Source organism: Solanum lycopersicum, chromosome 6 (assembly GCF_036512215.1).
Source record: "Solanum lycopersicum chromosome 6, SLM_r2.1".
Classification (NCBI taxonomy): Eukaryota; Viridiplantae; Streptophyta; class Magnoliopsida; order Solanales; family Solanaceae; genus Solanum; species Solanum lycopersicum.
In genome coordinates this window covers 49,779,763-49,802,999 of record NC_090805.1, presented here as the reverse complement: position 1 = coordinate 49,802,999, position 23,237 = coordinate 49,779,763, and the positions used below count along the sequence as shown (strand labels likewise).

Here is a 23,237-nt window from a genome sequence, read left to right as displayed (position 1 = left end):
CTCGCTACCTAATTTTAATAAATAAGTCAAGTAGTATAGGTATTAAATAATTAGACTTGGCCCATTAACGAATTACTAAAAAAATTAATTAAAATTTACTCTCTAATTAATTAACTATAGTTGATTAAGTAATTTAAAATTTCGATAGAATTTTTTTTTTTTACGGAAAGGATCCTTTATGAAAGAAAGTGGACTAGTACTCAAAATAGTCTAACGGATCATTACATTTTTGCATATGATATGATTAATATGTTATCGAAAATATGAAGATAATCACATGATAGAGGAAACATGATGGTAATTTTAGTTTTCTTCATATTTCGCTCACATAATTTTCAGTATAATTGAATAAAATATATTTTTATCATTAATTTTTTTTTTTAGAAAATCAGTGTGTAATAACAACTCCTTTGAATAAATAAGAGTAACTTTTTAGCTAACTTAGTCAACTCGACCAATTTCATATTTTTATTTTTTTATATAAATTTTTAATATTTAAATTTAGATACTCTCTGTCTCTATTTACTTGTCCATATTTTCTTTTATATTTGTCCATATTTATTTGTCCTTTTTAACAAATAAAGAAAGGACAATAATTTTTCTCCTAATATGCCCTTATTTAATTCTAGAAAATTTCTAGTACTACTAAGTTGTAATGCATGCTTTTTGGAACCAGAAAATACATTTATTATACTTGGTAAGTTGTATAATCTTTTAAGTTAAGAGTAAAATTGTAACTAAATATGATAATAATTGGTGCTTTAATATGTGTGACACTTCTAAAGTGGATAACTAAATAGGAACAGAGGGAGTATAAATTATATTTTCGCGATTAAATTTATAAATTAAAATAAATAATTTACACCTTACTTCTGTTTTTTATTTTTTTATTTTTTTTCTTATTATTAAGAAATAAGAAATGAAAAAAAAAACTAAAAAGAATAAGTAAAAAGGAGGAAAACTGAATTATGTTTTTTTGTTGAACTTTTTGGTTTCTTTTCTATGTTTAACTATGAAATCATCAATAATTAATTTCACTAATCATTTTCAATGTCTTGAAAACATAATTGAATAATATATTTAATATTTAAGTTAAAGGATAAAAATATCTTAAAATAAACTAAATTGTAATATAAACATATCATTTTATAAATCTGGCCAAATTATGACTAAATTTTTCTGGCTAAAACTTTTAGGTGGTTGTCTATATTGACATATCTAGAACTAAACTGTCACATTAGCCGTGACAATCATTTTTCATAAATTTCATGCTAAATAATAATGAGCCAACCAATTATAGATGTAGAGATATTTTGGCATTCAATTTTTTCTACACGTTAAATTCACTATATACCCTTTCCTTTTCATATTAGGTGGTTTTTATTTTGTACACATCCATATAGTTAAGAGTCATCATGATACTTTTTAAGAATTGAAATTCTTGATTAATGGAGTATCTATAGCTTCTTTTTCAATAAGATATCGAAGTGAATGATTGGAAAATTGAAAATAATCTAATAATTCATAACAATAAAGTTTCTTGCAAGACGTTCTAGTTCTCCATATAAATATATTTATTCAAAAAAGCTTCAAATGATATTTGATCATAATTCGTAAATGTGAATTAGTTTCGCCAAAAAAAAAAAAAACAGATTCACTTTCCTATGGCATAATATCATTATTTGTATTGATTTTCATGCATTTACACTTGAAAATATGTTTCTTATAGATATTTCGATAGAAAAATGTCATATCAATTTTTTATTATCTTTTTTATATAAATATAGAGTATAGTTTATATTTTATGTGTCCCTCTGATTAAGAGTGAAATAATCTCATCAATCATCAATACACCACAACCCTTGTTGGTGAATAGATTATAGTTAAAAGCCTTAGTCACTGCAACTCATCCACCATAGATTCCATTTCATTTCTAAATAAACTCCATTTCTAATAAAGAGAATATACAATAATTCTTTTTGTTTGTTCAATTATAATTTGACATAAAGTTTAAGAAAGTATAATCAGATAATGCGACTAATTATAAATTGCAATATAAAAAACTCTAAAAACAGTTTATGTAATTTATGTACTTTTTTTATTTTAAAAATTTTATTTATCTTATTTTTATTTAGTTTGTTGTATACTAGAAAATCACATAAAAGAAATACTATAAATCACGATTATTAATAATTTAAAATATTTATAGACATACAAAATTTAATTGAATTCCGAAATTTTATCGGTGCCATATAAATTGAAAAAGAAGAAATAATATATATTATTTGAAATGACATAAATTATTTTTCTTTATAAGTTACTATAATTAACAACTTGGAATATTTTAATTATATATATAAAAATTTTGGTTCACTCTTGAAATTCTATATGTGTCATATAAATTAGGCCACTGAAATATATGTTATTTGAAAATTATTTAAAATACTATAAATTGCAATAGTTAACAACTTCAAACATTTAAATATCACTAGATATCATGTGCTCGCATCAGCGCAGGTCCAACGTATGTTAGTTTTTTTTTTCAATTTATGTGATACAAATGAAATTTGAAAAAGTGAACTAAATTTTTTATGTGTTTTCTAAAAAATATTTTAAAATTTTAATTTATGTACCTTTTATGTTATTTTCGAATAATATATGTTACACCATTTTATTTTATTTTATGTGATACAAGTGATTTTAGAAAAGTAAAAGAAATTTCTTATATGATTCTCACATATGTTTAGTTGTTATTTTACTGTGATTCATAGTACTTGTTAGTTCTTACGTTATTTTCAAATAAGATATGTAACTTTTTTTGTTTTGATAAAAATAAGGGAGTCAACCAAATTTCATTATGTTTTTTAACTATATTTTTCTAAAAATATCTTAAATTGTTACATTGCGTTTTTAAGTTTTCTTTTTTATGTAATTTTCAAATATGTAACAAATTAGAAATTGAAACGAAGAATTAAAGTTTTCAAATCATTATATTTCTATATTAAAATGTTCAAATCTTTAAAACTCCACATATATGAACAAATTAATAGAATGAAGCCAATTTTTTTTTTAAAAAAAATAATAATATATGAAAGCTCATTTCAATAATAACACATATATATTTCATTTTTTATATATGACTCCCTCCTTTTTGATTTATATGAGCTTATTTTTTATTCCATTTCAAAAAGAAAATAACCTCTGAATTTTAATTTTTTATGTAAAATATTTAAGATCATAAAATTAAAAAATATTTCAATACACAAAATTTATATATGCCTATAATTTTAATTTAATTTTAATTGGTTCCACCTAATGTTATACTTGATATATAATTATTAAGAGCTAAGCGTAATTGTTATTTATTTACTTTCATATAATAATAGATATCACAATAACTAATAAAAAAACGAACAAAACTGAGGTAATACTAATAATAATAACTAAAGATGTTTCTAGAACTATTTAAGTTTATTGTTATCATTCTTGGTAGATTTTTGCTTGCATAAAGTTACATTTTTACCTTTGATCATCATTCACTTCATATATACAAAGATGTTTCTAGAATTATTTATTCTTGATAAATTTTTGTTAGAATGAAATTATATTTTTATTCTTGGTCATCTTTAATACAAATATATCATCCTATTCATTTTTATTTGTAAAGTTACTTTTTAACATGTTTTTCTTTAATTTCAATCTAATATATATCATTAATTTTATCACACTAATTTATTTTCAAGTATATTAATTAGAGCTAAAATAAGATTAAAATAATTAATTCATGATATTTTTATATAAAAAGTAGGCTTTTTTTAATAAGCACAATGAATATCACAATAACTCACAAAAGAAAAGAAAAGAAAGTGAAATAATAACAAAATAAGTTAATGGTAATAAAAATAACTTAATGTTTCTAGAATTATTTAATTTTTTTATTATCATTCTTGATTACATTTTTCCTTTGATCATTATTCACTTCATATATAAAAATATAATTCTAGAATTATTTATTATCTTTCTTCATAGATTTTCGCTAACATAAAATTATATTTTTGCCCTTGATCGAGATTCAAATCCAAGAATTATTCATGCATTCTAAGGCAATAGTTACTGGGTCTTATTTTCAGAAAGTTGAATTTTGTATTTTGCGAATGAAAATTCACATTTGATTTTTCAATAGAAAGGTAAGAGAAAGTTTTGAACATTATGAATTTGGAGATAGACTCAATCGAAATTAAAAGGATGAATCAAACCCAATCAAAAGGGAAGAAGGATTAGGATTTCTTTGACTTTTAGAAAAAATTAAGGAAAACAGAACTCAAGGTGCAAGTACAATAAAAAAGCAGTTCAGTAATCCGAAAATTTTTCATCTATTTTATATTTGTAGCATTATGGCGACATGATCGAGTGGTAAGGCAGAGGACTGCAAATTCTTTTTTTCCCAGTTCAAATTCGGGTGTCGCCTGATCAACAAAAAACTAAAAATCTCTTCTTTTTTTTCTGTTGATATAATCCGCCGAATAATTCGCCAGCAAATTAAATAGATATAAAAATAAATATAAAAATATAATTTTTCAAATTTTAATTACGTCATATAAATTAAAACAAAAAAAATAACATATTTTAAACCCGTGCAAGTACGAGCGCCTATGTCTAGTATGTATATATTACATCAGTGCTTTTAGGTGATTGGCATACTTTGACATTTCTAGAACCAAACTGTCGCATGACAGGAATATAACAATCATTTAAAAAAAATCAATTCATGCCAAACTTCTCGCTTTCTATTTCAGCTAAATTATAATAAGTCAATTAGTTATAGACGTAGAGATATTTCTCAGCATTTCAATCGTTTTCAACACGTTACAAATTCATTAGATACCCCCATCAATTTCACACTAAGTGGCCCTTTTAGCTTGGGACGTGGATTTGAAAAATATTTTAATTTTAATCGAAGTTATTGTTATAATATTAAATTTTATAAAAAAAATTATTTTTATATTATTTAATAATCTATTTTAAATATATATATATATCACATAAAATATATTACTATTTATAATAATGTAATATTTATACACGTCGATAACACTCTTCATTAGTTTTCATGTGAGAAGCATTTTCTTTTATCGAGTAATTATTGACACACTACCAACACCTCCATTTGCACTCATTGTCATATCGAATTATCTGGAAAAAACGGAAGATGTACATTGTGGGAACACATTTGTTGACTTCTTTTAATATAAAAAATAAATATCTTCAACAACTCATCACCTTTAATTTCCTTGTCTTTTAAGACGGCTTATTTTTTTTTCTTCTCGAATTTATATTATTGGATAAAGGGTCTAGCAATTTTTTATTAAAATAAAAATTCTCAATAGGAATAATTACAAGTAAGCAGGGTTAGGTCTAATTTTGTCAATCCTAATGAGGATCTTTATTTAACAAAAAATTATAAAGAAAAATAAATTAAATAGAACTATGTATTCTATGATGATCATAGAACTTGTAAACACTTTATGATGATATTACAAATGAGAATACTTTGAATAATGCATGCATATAAAATCCAAGAAGAACGTTGAGTTATCAATCTCAAACTAACTTTTACAAATGTGTGAATTAAAATTGATAAATAGCCCATCTATAGTAACTTCAAGTATTTTCATCCTGTCTTCTTCTTCAAATTGTCCAACAAAACTTGATAGTTCATCATTTCTTCTTGAATGTATTGAATCTTGTTGAAGTTATTGACACTATCATATGATTTTACTATTGCATCGGTAGGTGCCTTGAAACAAATTCTCCTGCCACTTTAGCAAGACGACTTAATTATTTATTGTTTCCGTCTTATTTTTTCTTTAAGTATGTTTCAAATACAACGTCACCATAATTAACCATAGTAAATTTTTTGATTAGAAGTATATATATTTCTTAAATTAAAATTTCATGTCAAAGTACTAAAATATGTTACGTCTTTGTGGCTCGTCGACGAAGGAAATAGCTAATTATAATTTATATCCTCACTACAAGTTGGTCCACTTGGACTGCCAATAATTCAAAGTTTTATATATATGTATTGTAGTTATAAATGCGTTATTTGCTCATTTATTATAAGAGAAATATCATTACCTCTCTAGATACCTCTATCAAAATTCAAAAATGAGTTTCATTTTTTTGTTGAAGATGTTAGCTTGTTTGTTTCTCTTTCTGTTCATACTATTTTCTTTGACAACGAAGAAAAACAAAGCAAAAAAACTCCTTCCAAGTCCAAGAAAATTGCCTATTGTAGGAAACCTTCATCAACTTGGAAAATTACCTCATCGTTCACTTCAAAAACTTTCTCATGAATACGGTGATTTCATTTTCTTGCAATTAGGTTCAATCCCAACTCTCCTTGTCTCCTCCGCCGACGTTGCGAAAGAGATCTTTAGAGTACATGATGTTGCTTTTGCTGGCCGTCCTCCCTTATATGCTGCAAAAAGACTTAGCTATAATTGTTGTAACGTCTCTTTTGCTCCTTACGGTAAGCTGTTAGAAAAAATACTTTTTATTTACATAATTATTATCTTTATGTGCGATCCTCATTTTTTTTTTCTTATACATGAGCAATTGTTTTTGTTTTTTTTTTATCATGATCGGATATAGAGAAAGATCTAGGATTTAGAGATCATGTGTGTCATACTGGTTTGTATATGCATTTTCTTCAATATATATACATAGGGTATATAGGTTCTATTGAGGTTTGGGGGTGATGTGACACTCCTTTTCCTTGAGTAGATATATCCCCTTGAGTGGGTGTAAGATTTTAAAACTATGTCAAGTCTAATATCATATTGAATCACGTGATAATGACTTAATTAAGTGTACGATTGTTTTGATATCATATTGAATCACATGAATGATGACGACTTCAACAGGTAATTATTGGAGAGAGGCTCGAAAAATTCTAGCATTAGAGTTGCTAAGCGCAAAGAGAGTGGAAAGTTTTTCATCAATTCGCGATGAGGAAGTGAGTCGATTGATACAAGAAATTGGCAATTCATTGAACTCATCTATCAACATAAGTGCATTGGCACTAACCTTGTCAAATAACGTTGTCTGTCGAGTGGCTTTTGGCAAAGGAAGTGATGATGAAAGTGGATATGATAATGGAGGGAAAAAGTTTCATGAAATTCTTTATGACACACAAGAATTGTTGGGTGAGTTTAATATTGCTGATTATTTTCCAAAAATGGCATGGATTAACAAATTTAATGGGCTAGATGAAAGATTGGAAAAGAATTTTAGAGAATTGGATAAGTATTATGACAAAGTAATAGAGGATCATGTTGATTCAAGAAATTGGATTAAAGAAAAAGATGATGAAGATCTTGTTGATGTATTGCTTCGAATTCAAAAGGATCCAAACCAAGATATCCCTCTTCAAGATAGTCACATCAAGGGCCTTCTTGCGGTAAGTATTTTTGCGTTCAGAGTTTAACTTATACACACTGACATATATTATATTTTAAGTCGATAAAGTAAGATTTAGCCCCTAATTTGTTTCTATTTATTCTAAATGATTTCTTCTTTTATAAATTTATAAAAAAATAAAAATGAATAAGATAGTACTTGGCTAGGCTACTAGACAACCAGTGGTGTAAATGTTTGCCAAAGAGAAACAAACAAGATAGTTGGGTTGATCCCCTTCCAATAAATGCACAAAACCAATGTGAGGCCATATGTCACATTTTTAGAGAATTGTTTTTATATATACTTATTGGTTTTTATTATTTTGTTTTATCTTACCTTGAAATTACGTAAACTAGCCAATGTAACATTATAACTTTGTCAAACTAGCTAAGTCAAAATTAACCAATATTATATTAATTTGTCAAACTAGCCATATGGAACTTATAATAGTTTATAAATTAGCTATTTTAACATTTACCTATCTATATACATGACATTATGGAAGAACAAAATACAGATTTTCTAAATCCTTCTACTCTTTAATTTGTTTGTTATTTATGTTTTAAAGTTATGTTGTTTATTCTCTTAATTCGTAGTTGGATTTATTTGTTACATCGTGAGGTATTTATTATGCGAACAAAATATACTTAGAACAATGTATTACACGCCTCAAACTGAAATATTGTTATGCAAGAACAGGATATATTCGTAGCAGGAACTGATACATCAGCAACTACTATAGAATGGACCATGGCAGAACTTATATTAAATCCAAAAGTGATGAAAAAAGTTCAACAAGAAGTGAGACAAGTTGCTAAGGGAAAAACAAAAGTCCATGAAACTGATCTTTACAAACTTGAATACATGAAATTGGTCATAAAAGAAGCTCTTAGACTTCATCCACCAGCCCCATTACTAATCCCTCGAGTAACAACATCAACTTGCAAAATAATGGACTATGAGATCAAAGAAAATACAAGAGTCCTTATCAACGCGACAGCAATTGGGACCGATCCAAAATACTGGGAAAATCCATTGACGTTTATACCCGAGAGATTCATGAATAAGGATATCGACTATAAAGGTCAAAGTTGCGAGTTTTTGCCATTTGGGGCAGGGAGAAGAGGGTGTCCAGGAATTAATTTTTCTGTGCCACTTGTTGAGCTAGCAATTGCTAATTTATTATTTCATTATGATTGGACACTTCCTCATGGGATGAAACCTAAGGATCTTGATATGGAAGAAGCTTTGGGCCTTACTATGCACAAGAAAATTCCCCTTTGCTTGTCTGCTTCTTATTATTATGACTTGTAATATATTTCTTGTATACTACTTGAATAAATGTAGAACCATCAAGAACAATAAGGTGTATCATTACACTCAATATATTCTTATAGTAATAAATATTAGGAGACAATTTGTAATAAGGAGTACAATGTGTATTAGCTGGACTTATAACATGCATGATGTTTTGTATATGTTTTATCTTAATTCATTGGTTCGTAGGTGTGAAATTATGATTAATGAAAATGTTAAAAAAAGAGATTATAACTACGATCAAATGAAAGAAAATTATCTCAAAAGTCCTATAAATACTCTTATTAATACCAACTCAGTGCAATGAAAATAAGATCCATACAATTGATAGCTAAAAATAATAGCAATTGATATATATTTTTTTGACTTGTTAAAATAGGGCACGACGACGAAAATAAAAGTGTAAATTAGGTATATAGCATTTTATATAGTAATATTTTCAAGTTATAGCATTAGAGTTTGAATTTCAGTGTATAACATTTAATATTTCAATCTATAGCATTTTATTAATAAATATAATGTTAATTATAATTTATTAAAAAGAATTGTTATTAACAATTAATAAAAAAAAGGGATAAATTAACAATGGATAATTAATATACCTAATTAACAAATGGATAAACTAATAATGGAAAATGAGATATTTTATTAATTACATTAAATATAGTTAGCACATTTTGAAACTGTACACTAGCACGTTTTAAGGAATTTTAATTAAAAATTAATATTAGATTAACACGTTTTTAGGATATCAAAAATTTTCAGATTAGCATCATTGCTTGAAATATCTCTAGTTAGTTTAAATGATATTATTATTTTTTTATTTAATTCCTTAAAAAATTCTACCATATTTTAACGATTATTTTCAGATTTTTTTCAAATTGGCATTTGAAATCTATTTGCATCATCGTTACAATTCATCTTTTTTTCAAAATTTCGCGATTATTTTCAGATTGGCATCAACGTAGAAGTCATTTTTTTTCCAAAATTTCACGATTATTTTTAGATCTGCATATTTTAGTTCGTTTTTTTAGTAACCTGATAAATTTTGGCGTTTGAAACAATTTGATTTGATGTGATGAAGAACATTATGTCAATATTGATTGAACATGATGGAAAGTGGAATTCATCATGTTGGTTTTTAATTATGATTTGTTTATTTTAATTAATTTGATGTTTTTTACATGTAGAACAGTGTTTAGATTTTTTTGATAACTGTATTATCTGAAAACAGTTTGTATATTATTTTTTTGAATGAAATAGTTGTCACCTGTACAGAATGACAAATTGGAGGAGAATTGCAGGCTGCTTGCGACTGATGTCGTGCATTGTTAGGGTGAAATTATTCTTATTTTATTTATTTACAAAATTAATTTACTAGTTTTTGATATATTGAGATAGGTAATTAATTATTAGATATATATTATATGATCTAACATTGAAATTTAGTGTATTTAAGAAATTAAGGTTAAATTCTTGGCTTGAAATTTGACAAATTGACATATAAATTATATCAAGATTTGGAGTTTGGTTGAAAATATGAGTGGGTTTTAGCGCCTATGATAGACATATAATAATTTGAATGTCTACAAAAATTGCTTACTTACGAATATTGCAAAATTGGTAGATTGGGAACGTTTCGAAACCTTGCGAAAAGGAAAGGAAAAATCTTAAAAGATTCGTGGCACAAGTTCGGCATCTAAGGTATGTTAAGACTTTTTAGACTTGTTGAAGGACGTTTTCCTAATTAAAAATTAAAAATAAAAATAGACAAAGGGGTAAGGGGGAAAGATGGTGGTCTCGTATCAATGGTGTGACGGACATTGGTACGAGTACCGGTGTTATAAAAAGGAAAATACTATTATAGAATGTGGATTGAAATTTGAGAATGCCAAAGCATATGGGCATTAGCTGATATATTATTGACTTGAATTCCTTGTGTGATTGTGTTTTATTTATTTCACCCGTATAGTTGAGATAATTGAGGTGGTTATGTATTATATTCATATTGATTGATTGAGATGCATCATCATTCCCTCTATTGAAACAATATTGTGCACATGCATCGAGATGAGACTGAGTATAAGTTGGGCACGTGGAGATCGTCCGTGCTGGGGATGGTGAGATGTTAAGATTGTAATTTGGGCACGTGGAGACCGTCCGTGCGAAAATTGTTTGATATTATGATAGTGCGTTGAGATCGTCCGCACAGACACGTGGAGATCGTCCGTGTCGGTATATGGACCTCGCGAGTCCCCCATGGGTCATGAACTCTCGATGTATTTCCGAGGAGTATCATGTATATACGGTTGAGTGAGTACTGGGTATTCTGAGACATATCATTACATGGCATCATATTGCATTGCATTTCATCCCATCATTCATTCTTGATGACTATATGTTTCGTTTGGTGTTTGGAAAATATTAAATGTTGATTTCCTTTATTGATGAAACTTAAATAGTGAGTGTAATATATATATATATATATACTTGTATAATTTAAGAACTTATTTTCTTATATAAACTCCCGTCACTACTTCTTCGTTATCGGTCAATGAGACATACTGGGTACAAGTGGTTTCGTACTCATACTACGCTTGTTGCACTCTTTGTGGTGCAGATTCGATTTCGAGTAGGAGCACATCTCGTGGAGCAAATTGAGTCCGGCTTGAAGTTCTTGGAGTTGTGGTGAGCTGCTTGGCTGTTCCGTGGCCCATACCTCCCTCTATCTTTTACTTATTCTGTTATTCAGTATTCAGACAAGATATCCCTTATGTTAGATTTGCCTTTTAGTTTCAGACTTGCATCGTATTTTAGAAGCTCTTGTACTCATGACACCATTTCTTGGGTAGTACTTTTTTTCAGTTTTCCGTATTCGTACTTATAAGAACTCAGTGTTGGAGATTTGGAAATTGTTGTCTTTTCACTTCTTTGTTAGTTAAGTTTGTTAAAAATATGTTGGTTGGCTTACCTATTGGCTGGGAATATAGGTGCCATCACGACTCGCTTATTTGAAGCCTGGAGTTTGTATTATTAGTGTATGAAAAGTATACGAAACGTGTATCAAATGTTTATGAAAGTCCTTTTTTAAAAAAAAATATTCTAGTTTCTATTGAAATTAGAATATATGTTTTTGTATTAATTTTTTATTGAAATTATATTGTGTTTATTTAATTGGAGTAGTTTGTAGGACAGTGAATAATATATTAAATGTGTATAAAGTGTGTATGAATTATATAAACTAATTATAAATGGTCATCTTCTTCCAAAAGTTTTCCAATTTAAACTTGTGGTAATAATTTGACTTGGGGACTTTGTCAAACTCTCTGAAATTTTTTGCAATTAATCTATTTGGAACAGATGGATCAGAAACAAAATCAGAAATTGGTCAAGATTTTAGATTGGTTACAACGATCAACTCTTTTAAGTCAAAACGTAACTCTGTACCATTTACATTGATAATGAACATGTCATCCCTGCCAGTTTCAAATTCAAGAAGGAAAGTATGACGCAACAATTGACATCGAATTTTTATGTTATGTAAATCATAAAAAAATCCAGATGGAATTTCTTATAAAAATTGCTGAACTTATCTTGACCGAGGAAGGTCAACAAATCAGCAAACAAAATCATGTTGATACAGAAAGATAAATGTGTTTGAACCTTCTTCTCCTATAAAATTTGTAAAACTAAATTATTACTTTTTATATACTATAAAATTCCATAGAAAAAATCATATATATAATTCTATATTAAATTGACATTCAATTTCATACACAAATCATACAAATTATATACAAAATTCATACAATATTAATACATATTCGATGGACATTTAATTCAATTCATACAGAAATCATACAAATTATATGCCTCAGTTCATACACAATTCATACAATATTATTACATATACGATTTTAAAAAAAACACTAATATGTGACTTTAAAACTACATACTAAACTCATTTAGTATGAATATGTCAATTCATACATCAAAATCAAAAAATAAAATATATAGTTGCAATACTTATTATAATAGTCAAAATTATAGGATACACAACATTAATACATCATTCATACACATATATTTAACTGGACAAGAATATCATTTCATACATATATGATACAAAGGTAATACATAATGCATACACTCCTGTATCGATAATGACGAATTATTTCATACACAAAATCATACAAAACTAATACATTTATTATGTATCAAATCATATACTGATATATTCAAATTATATCATATACAAAACATACAGCACTAAATCATTCAATATTCATATTTAATTATAATATAAAATATTAAAAACTCAACTCATACATAAATCATACAATTTCATGTAGTATACTATTGACAAATAAAAGCAAAAATTAAATACACTAACACAACACATTGTAATCCAAATTTGAAATAATCTTTTTACTGACTTTATCAACTTTTTTGGGTTTATTTATAACTTGTATCCCTGATATTTTTTTTGAAAATTTTCTTGTTTATCGATCACTTTCAATGCCTTTTTGATTTTGTTTTTTTCCATCTTCGAATTAACTGAACTACACTTCTCTTTTCCCTTTGATTTATGTGCTTGAGTTTGGGACAATATATTGAATGAAGGAACATGAAAGTCATCAGTCTCATCGACCAATCTTTTACTTTTACTTGGGGTTTCACTATCTTTCCTAGACATTCTGTATGAATTAAATGGGGAACTGATCTGAGAGGGATGTTTGGATTTTGGGTGAACTAATCTGAGAGGGATAATGGGGAAGATGAGTGAGGCGAGATTTGGGTAAGAACAAAAAATCTTTGTGTGTTGGAAAGAGATGATGAGTGAGGCAGGATTTGGAAAAGATCAAAATATCTTCGCGTGTTGGGGAGAGATGGAGTGTATTGGGGAAAGATGTCTATGTATGTATTGGTTGAGATGGGGGTGGATAGTTATTGGGCAACCATATAATAGGGAATTAATTAAAATCAAATCCCTATTATTTAGATTTTGTTTTTTAAAAGGTAACTATATAATGTAAAATTTAATTAATAATAATAATTTATTATTTATATTAAAAGCCTTAAAAGGTGAAAAAGATAGAGAAAAAATCATGTTTTAATTTGATTTAAACTAATTTGAGCATTTTAAGGAAACTGAATAATTTAAGTCCTTTTTGAATTCCTTAACATGTGCTAATTTGTTAATTATCCATTATTAATCAAAATTAATTCAAATCCCACAATTAGTGCTGGTTACTAATTCATACATAAACGTTTTTTTTTCTTTTTATTTTATCTAAAAAAATAAAAATAAAAAGTTAGTTGTAAAAAATAAAAATAAATATTTAAACATATTAATTAGTATTTAAATAATTACTTATAATTTATTTTTAATTAAATATATTTTTAATTGATATGCTATAACTCGATAATAATCCGCTATAAGTAATTTATTTTTAAAAAGTAAGTTTATAACTTGATATATATAACCTTAAATGTGTATAGGGTGTTATTTTATAAAATCGGTGCACTTGTTTGAAATTGAGACATAATTATTAATTAATTCTCGAAAGGAATTAAAAGAGGAGTATTCAACAAAACAGGTTTGGGCCTAACACTAGGTGGCCCAAGCTTTTATAATCTCCATAAGTCGATTCCAATATTCATCGTAACAGGTGAGGGTTTCAAATCGAAAACTCCAATCCAACTTTAGTATTTTGGCTATCTTCTCAGCGATCGTTTTGTAAAATTCATCTTAACCTGCAGGTTCGATCTGTTTCTTCTTCTTTTTTCCGTTTACAATTCAATTTTTGATGTATCTTTTGGATTTACTTTATACATAATTCTTATTTTGATTTGGATTTGTGTAATGCAGTTTTTCGTACTTGAACTTACTGTTGAAGAAGATGGCTTCGCGTTTTTGGACTCAGGTAATTGATTTATCTTTTTAAAATTTGCTTACAATATCAAGAGGCGTTAGATTTTCGAATATTTTTTCTGTCAAGAGTAAAGACCTAATTTTATTGTGTTTCGTTTTTATTCATAGTATGGAAGATGTTTTATAACTTTATGGACCAGTGATAATGTTTCGTCTGTATTAGATAAAATTTTCTGGAAGAAATCGTTATGGGAAAAAATCCTTTATGATGGCGATATAGGGTGTGTTTGATATTTGATCGAACATGTAAAAATTCTTTCAATTGCAGTATGTTGTTTGTTATTATATTTCTAACATTGAATGATTCAAGAAAAAAACTTGTTTTTTAGAACTTTTGCTCCATACCAAACACCACTTATATAATTTAAATTAATTACACTGCTCTAAAAGGAAGTCTTAGGAGCCTTGAAATTGGAGTGTTTTAATTTATTGTAAATGTTAAGTCTTTATCTTAGAAATATGCGTGCTCCATTCTGCATAAACTGACCCTTCAAGTTGGTGAAACCTGATCTCTAATTTCCACGGTTTTTAACAGGGTGACAGTGAGACTGAGGAGGAGGAAGAGAGTGATTATGAGCAGCAGGATGATGAACCGGCTGAGACCACCAAAACAGATGGTGGATCGAGGTATCTTGCAGCTGATGATAGTGACAGTGACGAGTCAGATGGGCAGAAGCGTGTTGTCCGGTCAGCCAAGGACAAGCGCTTTGATGAATTGTCTGCTACAGTTGATCAGATGAAGAATGCCATGAAAATCAATGATTGGGTCAGTCTTCAAGAGACCTTCGACAAGATCAATAAGCAGTTGGAGAAGGTTATGCGCATCACAGAGGCAGTTAGAGCTCCTAATCTTTACATCAAATCTCTAGTGATGTTGGAGGACTTTTTGACTCAGGCTTTGGCCAATAAGGAGGCAAAGAAGAAGATGAGTAGTAGCAATGCCAAAGCCTTGAATTCAATGAAACAAAAGCTCAAAAAAAATAATAAACAGTATGAAGAGTTGATCAACAAATATAGGGAGAATCCTCCTGTTAGTGAGGATGAAGGTGGGGATGATGAAGAGTCGGAAGAGGAATTTGAGGAGGACCCTACAAAGATTGCAGTTGCACCCAACGATGACACTAATAGAAGTCTTGATCCGGCAAATGAGTGGGAAATTATACTGAACAAGAAAGACAAACTAATGGATAAACAGTTCAAGGACCCTAGTCAAATCACGTGGGATATAGTCAACAAGAAGTTTAAGGAAATTGTTGCGTCTAGGGGTAGGAAGGGAACTGGAAGGATCGAATTGGTTGAGCAGCTCACCTTCTTGACCAAGGTGGCCAAGACCCCAGCTCAGAAGCTTGAAATTCTTTTCAGTATCGTCTCTGCCCAGTTTGATGTTAATCCAAGTCTCAGTGGGCACATGCCGGTAAACGTATGGAAAAAGTGCGTGCAGAATGTGCTCACCATACTTGACATGTTGACCCAATACCCTAACATAGTAGTTGATGACATGGTTGAGCCTGATGAGAATGAAACCCAAAAGGGATCAGACTACACAGGGACAATAAGGATCTGGGGGAACTTGGTAGCCTTTGTTGAAAAGATAGATATTGAATTTTTTAAGAGCTTGCAGGTTATTGATCCCCACACTCGTGAATATGTTGAGAGGCTGAGGGACGAGCCATTGTTCTTGGTTCTTGCTCAAAATGTCCAAGATTATTTAGTTCGCGTGGGGGACTCTAGGGCTGCTGCGAAAGTGGCTCTTAAACAGGTTGAGTTCATTTATTATAAACCACCAGAGGTGTATGATGCTATGAGGAAGTTAGCTGAACTAGCAGAAGGAGAAGGAGAGGGGGAGTCTGCTGACGAGAACAAGGTGGCTGAGGAGAGTAAAGGCCCACTAGCATTTGTTCCGACTCCTGAGCTTGTGCCCAGGAAGCCTTCCTTTGAAGAGGACAGCAGGTCATTGATGGACGTCCTTGTTTCGCTCATTTACAAACATGGGGATGAGCGGACCAAGGCACGTGCTATGCTCTGTGACATATACAATCATGCTCTCTTCGATGAGTTTTCAGTATCCCGTGACTTGTTGTTAATGAGTCACTTGCAGGATAATATCCAGCACATGGACATTTCAACTCAGATACTTTTTAACAGAGCCATGGCTCAGCTTGGTCTCTGTGCATTCAGGGCGGGACTCATTACAGAAGCACAGGGTTGCCTTTCTGAACTTTATTCTGCTGGCAGGGTGAAGGAATTACTTGCACAAGGTGTTTCCCAAAGCAGATATCATGAGAAGACCCCGGAACAGGTATTTTTTTTAACTGTTTGGCAGTATTTATGTCATGTATGCGCTCCTGTTAGCAAGATATTTGCTTTATTTTGTGTTTCGTACGTTGATTTATTATTGGATGGAAATCCATGCTTTTTCCAGCTTCAGAATTGCAATTTCTTGCTTACTGTCACATTCTCAAAATGTGGTGTCAGGTACAATAATGTGTAGTGTACTACGACTGAAAAATAAAAAAAAGTTTGGGGATCATGGCTATTAAGTACTGGTATTTATGTGCATTTTAATTTTGTACTTGTGAAATGTTAAGGAAGACATTAATTTTATGATGCAAGATGGTTGCGAATAGGCAAAGGGCTTAAATCTACATATTAATCATTGCCAGGAAAGGATAGAACGAAGACGTCAGATGCCTTATCATATGCATATAAATCTTGAGCTTCTTGAGGCTGTCCATCTGATATGTGCCATGCTGCTAGAGGTACCAAACATGGCAACCAATAGTCATGACACAAGGCGCAAGGTCATAAGCAAGAACTTCCAGAGATTGCTTGAAATTAGTGAGAGACAAACTTTCACTGGCCCACCTGAAAATGTTAGGGACCATGTAATGGCTGCCACAAGAGCCCTCAAGCAGGGAGATTTCCTGAAGGCCTTTGATGTTATCAAGTCCCTTGATATGTGGAGGCTTTTTAAGAACAAAGAGAGTGTTCTTGAGATGGTTAGAGCCAAAATCAAGGAAGAGGCCTTGAGGACCTACCTTTTTACATATTCTTCTACTTACAATTCTCTGAGCTTGGATCAGCTTGCAGGGATGTTTGACCTTTCTGATAAACAAGTTCATAGCATTGTGAGCAAAATGATCATCAGTGAGGAGCTTCATGCAAACTGGGATCAACCAACTCGCTGTGTAGTCTTCCATGATGTTGCGCATACAAGATTGCAGGGCTTGGCATTCCAGTTGACAGAGAAGCTGGCAATTCTATCAGAAACTAATGAAAGAGCTATGGAGTCCAGGATTGGTGGAGGTTTGGAGGGCCTTCCACCAAGGCGCAGGGAAGGCCAGGATTATGCCGCTGCAGCTGCAGGAGGGGCTGGTAATAAGTGGCAAGAGTTCTCTTTCTCACAAGGCAGGCAAGGAAGCAGTGGGGGCCGAACAGGGTATAATGCTGGTAGATTTGCCTCGTCAAGGGACAGAACTGGCCAGGCACGAACTCATGGTGGTCGATATCAGACAAATGCAGCTGCTAAGGGAGGCCATAATATGGATGGATCTCGCATGGTGAATCTTAACAGGGGTATTCGTGCTTAGTTAAGTGGAGCATACAAATTTTTGCTGTGAGAGAACACAACATTTGACACACATCCCAAATAATCATTTTTCAGACCTTTATTTTGTAGTAGTTTAGAATTTCGCTAGTTGGTATCCAAACAATCGTACAAAGTATTCTGTTGAACCTTTCTATAGTGAAAGTCTCATCCCATTAAACTAGGACTTTGTTCTGGTGTTATGCACGGTAGGTATTTCCTCATATTCATTCATTTTAAATGTGTTATTTGCTCGACTCATACATGAAACTTTCACCAAAACCTTTTTTGATTTGTTATTACTTTTACTAGTTCTTTAGTATATATTTGCAAAAAAAGGTTACTTTCTACTCATTGAATACTGGAAAACATTTCTCAGATAAATCCTTTTTTAATGAAATAATACTTTTCCATTATGAAAAAAGTGACCTTTCCTGAGGCACATGATAGTTATTGATTAGAAAAATTTGACCTTTCTACTTTGTGTGAATAATAATGCACCAAAGCTAAGTTGATTTCAGAGGTGATGGTGATGGAGAAATAGGCTAATGGTGGAGATAATTGCTTGCCTCCTGTCAATTTTCATTTATGATTTCTCATTTTAACTTTAGTAAGATAAAGCAGTGACGTTTACCTAACCTTCATTATACTTTTCTGCATTGAATTTAAGTTTAGATAATGTTGATGAGATGATATATTTGTATCATCACTATCATTTAGCTCGTTATAACTAATTATTTAACATAATTGTAAATTACCTCTTTAGTTAACATAATTGTATAAATATCTTTTACTCATGTATTTGGCTGTAGAATAAAAGTACAATGAACGTAGTGTTTAAAATAGACATAGTAAAAAGGAGGAGCCAACTTGTATTTCATATTGATAAAGATGTGAATTACAAGCCCAAATAAACTTCCTTCAATACAAATATAACTAATTGAGAACATAGACAACCAAACATAAAAAGCCATGAACTAAACATCAGACAAACCTTTGTAAAAAAGATTTGCAGATGGTCAGTTCAATTGGCTTAGTAATTTTATTAAAACACACAGTAGTAATAATTAATAGAAAAAGAGACATTTTGGTGTCTCAACAGTTGCAAGGGTCACATGTGCAGTTTGATCCACATTTGCAGCCATTTCCTCCTTCTGTTGCTTTCTCAGCCACTCCATAGCTGCAATTAATTCATGTAAATTATATATATATACACTTTAATATGGTAAACAAAATTCATATTAATAGAACGTGTTATGTGTTTCAATATTATTAATTCTAACATTATAGTTATCTTTTAGGTGACCTGTTTCAATTTATGTGTTATAATTCAAATTTCGAGAGTGAAACTTCTTAATTTTGTTAATGAATTCTAAAATTACTTCGTAATCATTCCGATCATATATAACAAAATGTAGAAAAAGTCTTTTATGTTAAAATTAGACTAACTTCTTCATAGGTGCAACACCCTCAATGATGGTAAAGGTAGTGGTGCTCTCCAAGTCGGGGTACATCCCACATCTGCAATTAATTATACAAAATCAAGAATTTAGATAATTAAATTTAGTGAAAGGAATAAATTAAACTGTAAACTAGATCATCTCGATTCTATGATTTTTTTTTAAATGAAAGTCGTTATATATTTATGTAACATATAAATATTTTAGGAAGAACTTACCCTCCACAGCCACTGCCGCACTTGCAGCCAGATCCACAGCCACAGCTTCCTCCACAGCAAGACATGATTTTTTTTTTCTTAGGAAAAATGGAGTGATTACTAAAAAAGGGTTTTAATTTGTTGTGTAGTTGTGAATTGTGATGAATAATAAGTTGCTAAGACTGGGATTTTATAGACTTATTGGTGCTTGTGTGTGATCATATACATGACACGTGGACCAATAATGTGATTGTTTAGTTTTTTGAATTTATAATTTATTTATTCTTTTTTGAGTAAATTTTATGATTTATGTAAAAATAAAATATCAACTCGATCAACCTTTAATCGTTTAATCAACCATTCACCGGTTAATCATTCCTATTCTTGTCGTGGAAAGTCGTCCAATATATGGTACCCCATTCATTAAGAATGATGTGATACTCTCTTCGTCTTTAATTACTTGTCTATTTTTTCTTTTATAATTATCTTTAATTCTTGACAATTTTTCTTCCTTTTTAAAAAAAAAAATTAGATTGTTGTTAAATAATACCCTTAAAAGAGAATAAGGCATGAAGTTAATTGCTTGAGTAGAATGAAAAAAATGTTTTTTCTTGAAGTCTCAAGAGAGTGAGAATTAATCAGCTCAAATAATATCTCAATATTGCTAATAAGTCCATAAATTTAGGTGAATTTTTCTTTGCCAACATTGATTTCCTTACGCGTCAATATCAAAATTCGTAGATTTTTGCTCTCCTATATTATTTGTGGTGATTTTCTTTTAAAAAAATCTAATAAGAAGTTTTTTTCAACTATTTATTCTGATATTTGAATGATTATGACATCGCCGATAATTAAGGTAATTGAGATGTTTGTATATTCTTTAACACCAATAGTACAAACTACCAAGGATGAAGTGGAATAATTTTGTCTTGAACTTTTACTATGATTAATAATTTAAAATAATTATAGTTAGCAATTACTACATATAATTTGAAACAAAAAAAGATATTTATTTTAACTTAAATTAACTATATACTTATTATATATGTTAGATAAATCCAGCTGGATGCATATTGTAAGGATATTGTCAAAAGGGAATTTCTTTTATGATTGCAAGTTGCATTTATTTATGATCAGCAGATATTGCTAACAGTATCCATATCCATGTGCTATGTTTTTCGACGTACAATTTGTAATCGTAATATAAGACGAGTTATATGCTGTATAAGTAAGGTGATATGATAATACAAAATTTTAATTAATCATATGTAATTTATTTTTATTAAAAAAAGCAATGTCTGAATCATTTTGCTAATCTCAATTAATTTATAAAATACCTACACCACTGTAGCACATGAGATAAAATGAAAAGTTGATCACCTTTTTTTTTTCTCCCCTATATGTAGAAATACAAATTACATTAGTTTTTATAGTTCACTAATTAAGTGTTCTTGTTCTTAATCGAGATTTAAATTAAGCTTCATCACAGAGCCCGTGAGGTTAATTAGGAGATAAAGTATCATAACATGATATTTGTTGGTTTCGTTGAGTATTTTTTTTCAAATCAATTCTTTTTTTGCGTTCGACCATGGTATAGTGCTTTATTTATGGGTCTTCAGAAGAGTCCATTTATATCTTCCTTCTTCATTGATTTGAGAGAAAGAAAATTATTAACTAATTAGAATCATAGATAGTAAGTAAGTGATTTGATGAGAATAAGTAAAGTGACGTGTAGTGATTGACTAATCGCATATAATAGAATGGTGGGTTGTTGGCATTTTCGATGATGCTAAAAGTTTGAACGTCACAAAAGTCAAGTAAAGAAGTATACTATTCTTAATCATTGTTAATATTATTTTCTCTTCCTACTGTCTATGAAACGAAAAATAACAAAGTGCTTTTCTTTTTTCTACTACTTTTATTTCTAACCATTCAATGTAATAGTCATTGATCATCAATCTATTTCTACTTTATAAAGCACAGGCTCCATTTTAGCCTACGTCTATTTTTAGCTATTTAAAATTCTGAGAACAAGATGCTTCACATATCTTTTACAAAAGAAAGAAGAGCATATATATCACTATTTTCAAACACTACCAACAAAGCTTGTGTTATTCCATTGTAGTACTTTCACAATTTATTCTAGGGAAGGTAGTCATAAAAATAAGCCTATCGACACGTAACATTTTTCTTTTATATTGTTAAATCATTTTTGAGCACTGAAAACGTAACATAACATTTTTCTTTTACCTGTGAGACGTAGCTAGACATGCTAGACAAAAAGGTTTATTATACCAATGTCAAAAACAGTATGATAATAGCTTTTCTGAAAAGTTCTGTTAAAATATTGTGGTGAATAGGGAAAAGAATGAGTATATATTTTTATTAGTAATAAAAATTTATAATATCTAGTGGTAGTACTAGATGCCACAAAAAAAAAAATATATCATCACTAAGAAAGAACTATTCCTTCTATTTTGTTCGTCATGTTTAATAATTGTCCACCATTTATGAACTTTCTTAGACCTAGTAGATAGTCCCTCTCAAAAAAAACCTTATTTTGTGTCTCACACATTCAACAATAGTTGTGACAGGCTGAAGGCTTTTCATTGTCTCACAAATGGACCCAAATCTTACACTTTTAGGATCCATAAATTTTGGGTACACTTTTTTTTTTTTTGAGAGAGATAAAAAGAAGCATCACACAATTAACGTCAATGTGTATCACTGAAAAAAAAAGTTCGTCACTCTCAACATCATAAACAAATTTAAAACACACTTCTATATTATGCGTCTAAATACATGAGGCAAACACAAGTGTGTACGATGCAATGGGGTCTTATGGACATTTGAAACATAGTTTAAAGCAACGCAGTAAAGTATTTTCCTAGAAAATAAACATGATTATGACTACAACCTTGGACATAACTTAAAAAGCTATTTCATGTAGTGAAAATTGTCCAAGATTTATACGGAGACAAGAACTAGCTAATTCCCTCAATTAATGCAGCACATATGGAGCCTTAACAATTAAACATAGTCCTAACGAAACATATAGTTTATGAGGTAGATATTTACAAGATTATATAAAAAGCTAACAACTTATCTCAAAATCTCATGATAATATTCGAGTTCTATAATCAACTCATTTAGCTAGTACAATGGTGTATGTTAAGCCCAAATGTTTCATGGGCTCTACTAATACCCCTAGAAGTTTAGCTACATCTTAAAAGTTGGCCATATTAGGTTTTAGGCCTGTTGAGGAAGCCTTTGATAAAGCC

At 29.7% G+C, this 23,237-nt stretch overlaps 3 protein-coding genes across 3 annotated transcripts; 2 read left to right on the top strand and 1 right to left on the bottom strand.

The window, feature by feature from the left end:
- The first annotated feature begins 5,337 nt into the window (after positions 1-5,337).
- Positions 5,338-8,939, top strand: LOC101248306 (cytochrome P450 71A9-like). The gene is made up of 3 exons (XM_004241178.5): positions 5,338-6,532; positions 6,927-7,462; positions 8,161-8,939. The coding sequence occupies exons 1-3, from the start codon at positions 6,169-6,171 to the stop codon at positions 8,773-8,775; spliced, it is 1,515 nt and encodes a 504-aa protein (XP_004241226.1). The 5' UTR covers positions 5,338-6,168; the 3' UTR covers positions 8,776-8,939.
- Positions 8,940-14,318: 5,379 nt separating this feature from the next.
- LOC101248584 (eukaryotic translation initiation factor 3 subunit C) lies at positions 14,319-18,483 on the top strand. Its single transcript, XM_004241179.5, has 4 exons — positions 14,319-14,541; positions 14,651-14,705; positions 15,249-17,012; positions 17,377-18,483. The coding sequence occupies exons 2-4, from the start codon at positions 14,682-14,684 to the stop codon at positions 18,301-18,303; spliced, it is 2,715 nt and encodes a 904-aa protein (XP_004241227.1). The 5' UTR covers positions 14,319-14,541; positions 14,651-14,681; the 3' UTR covers positions 18,304-18,483.
- A 611-nt stretch (positions 18,484-19,094) lies between these two features.
- On the bottom strand, positions 19,095-20,119 carry MT4 (type 2 metallothionein MT4). The gene is given in 3 exon segments (NM_001247362.2): positions 19,095-19,479; positions 19,749-19,820; positions 19,978-20,119. Coding segments are annotated over 3 exon segments (222 nt in total). The 5' UTR covers positions 20,043-20,119; the 3' UTR covers positions 19,095-19,394.
- Between the last annotated feature and the right edge of the window lie 3,118 nt (positions 20,120-23,237).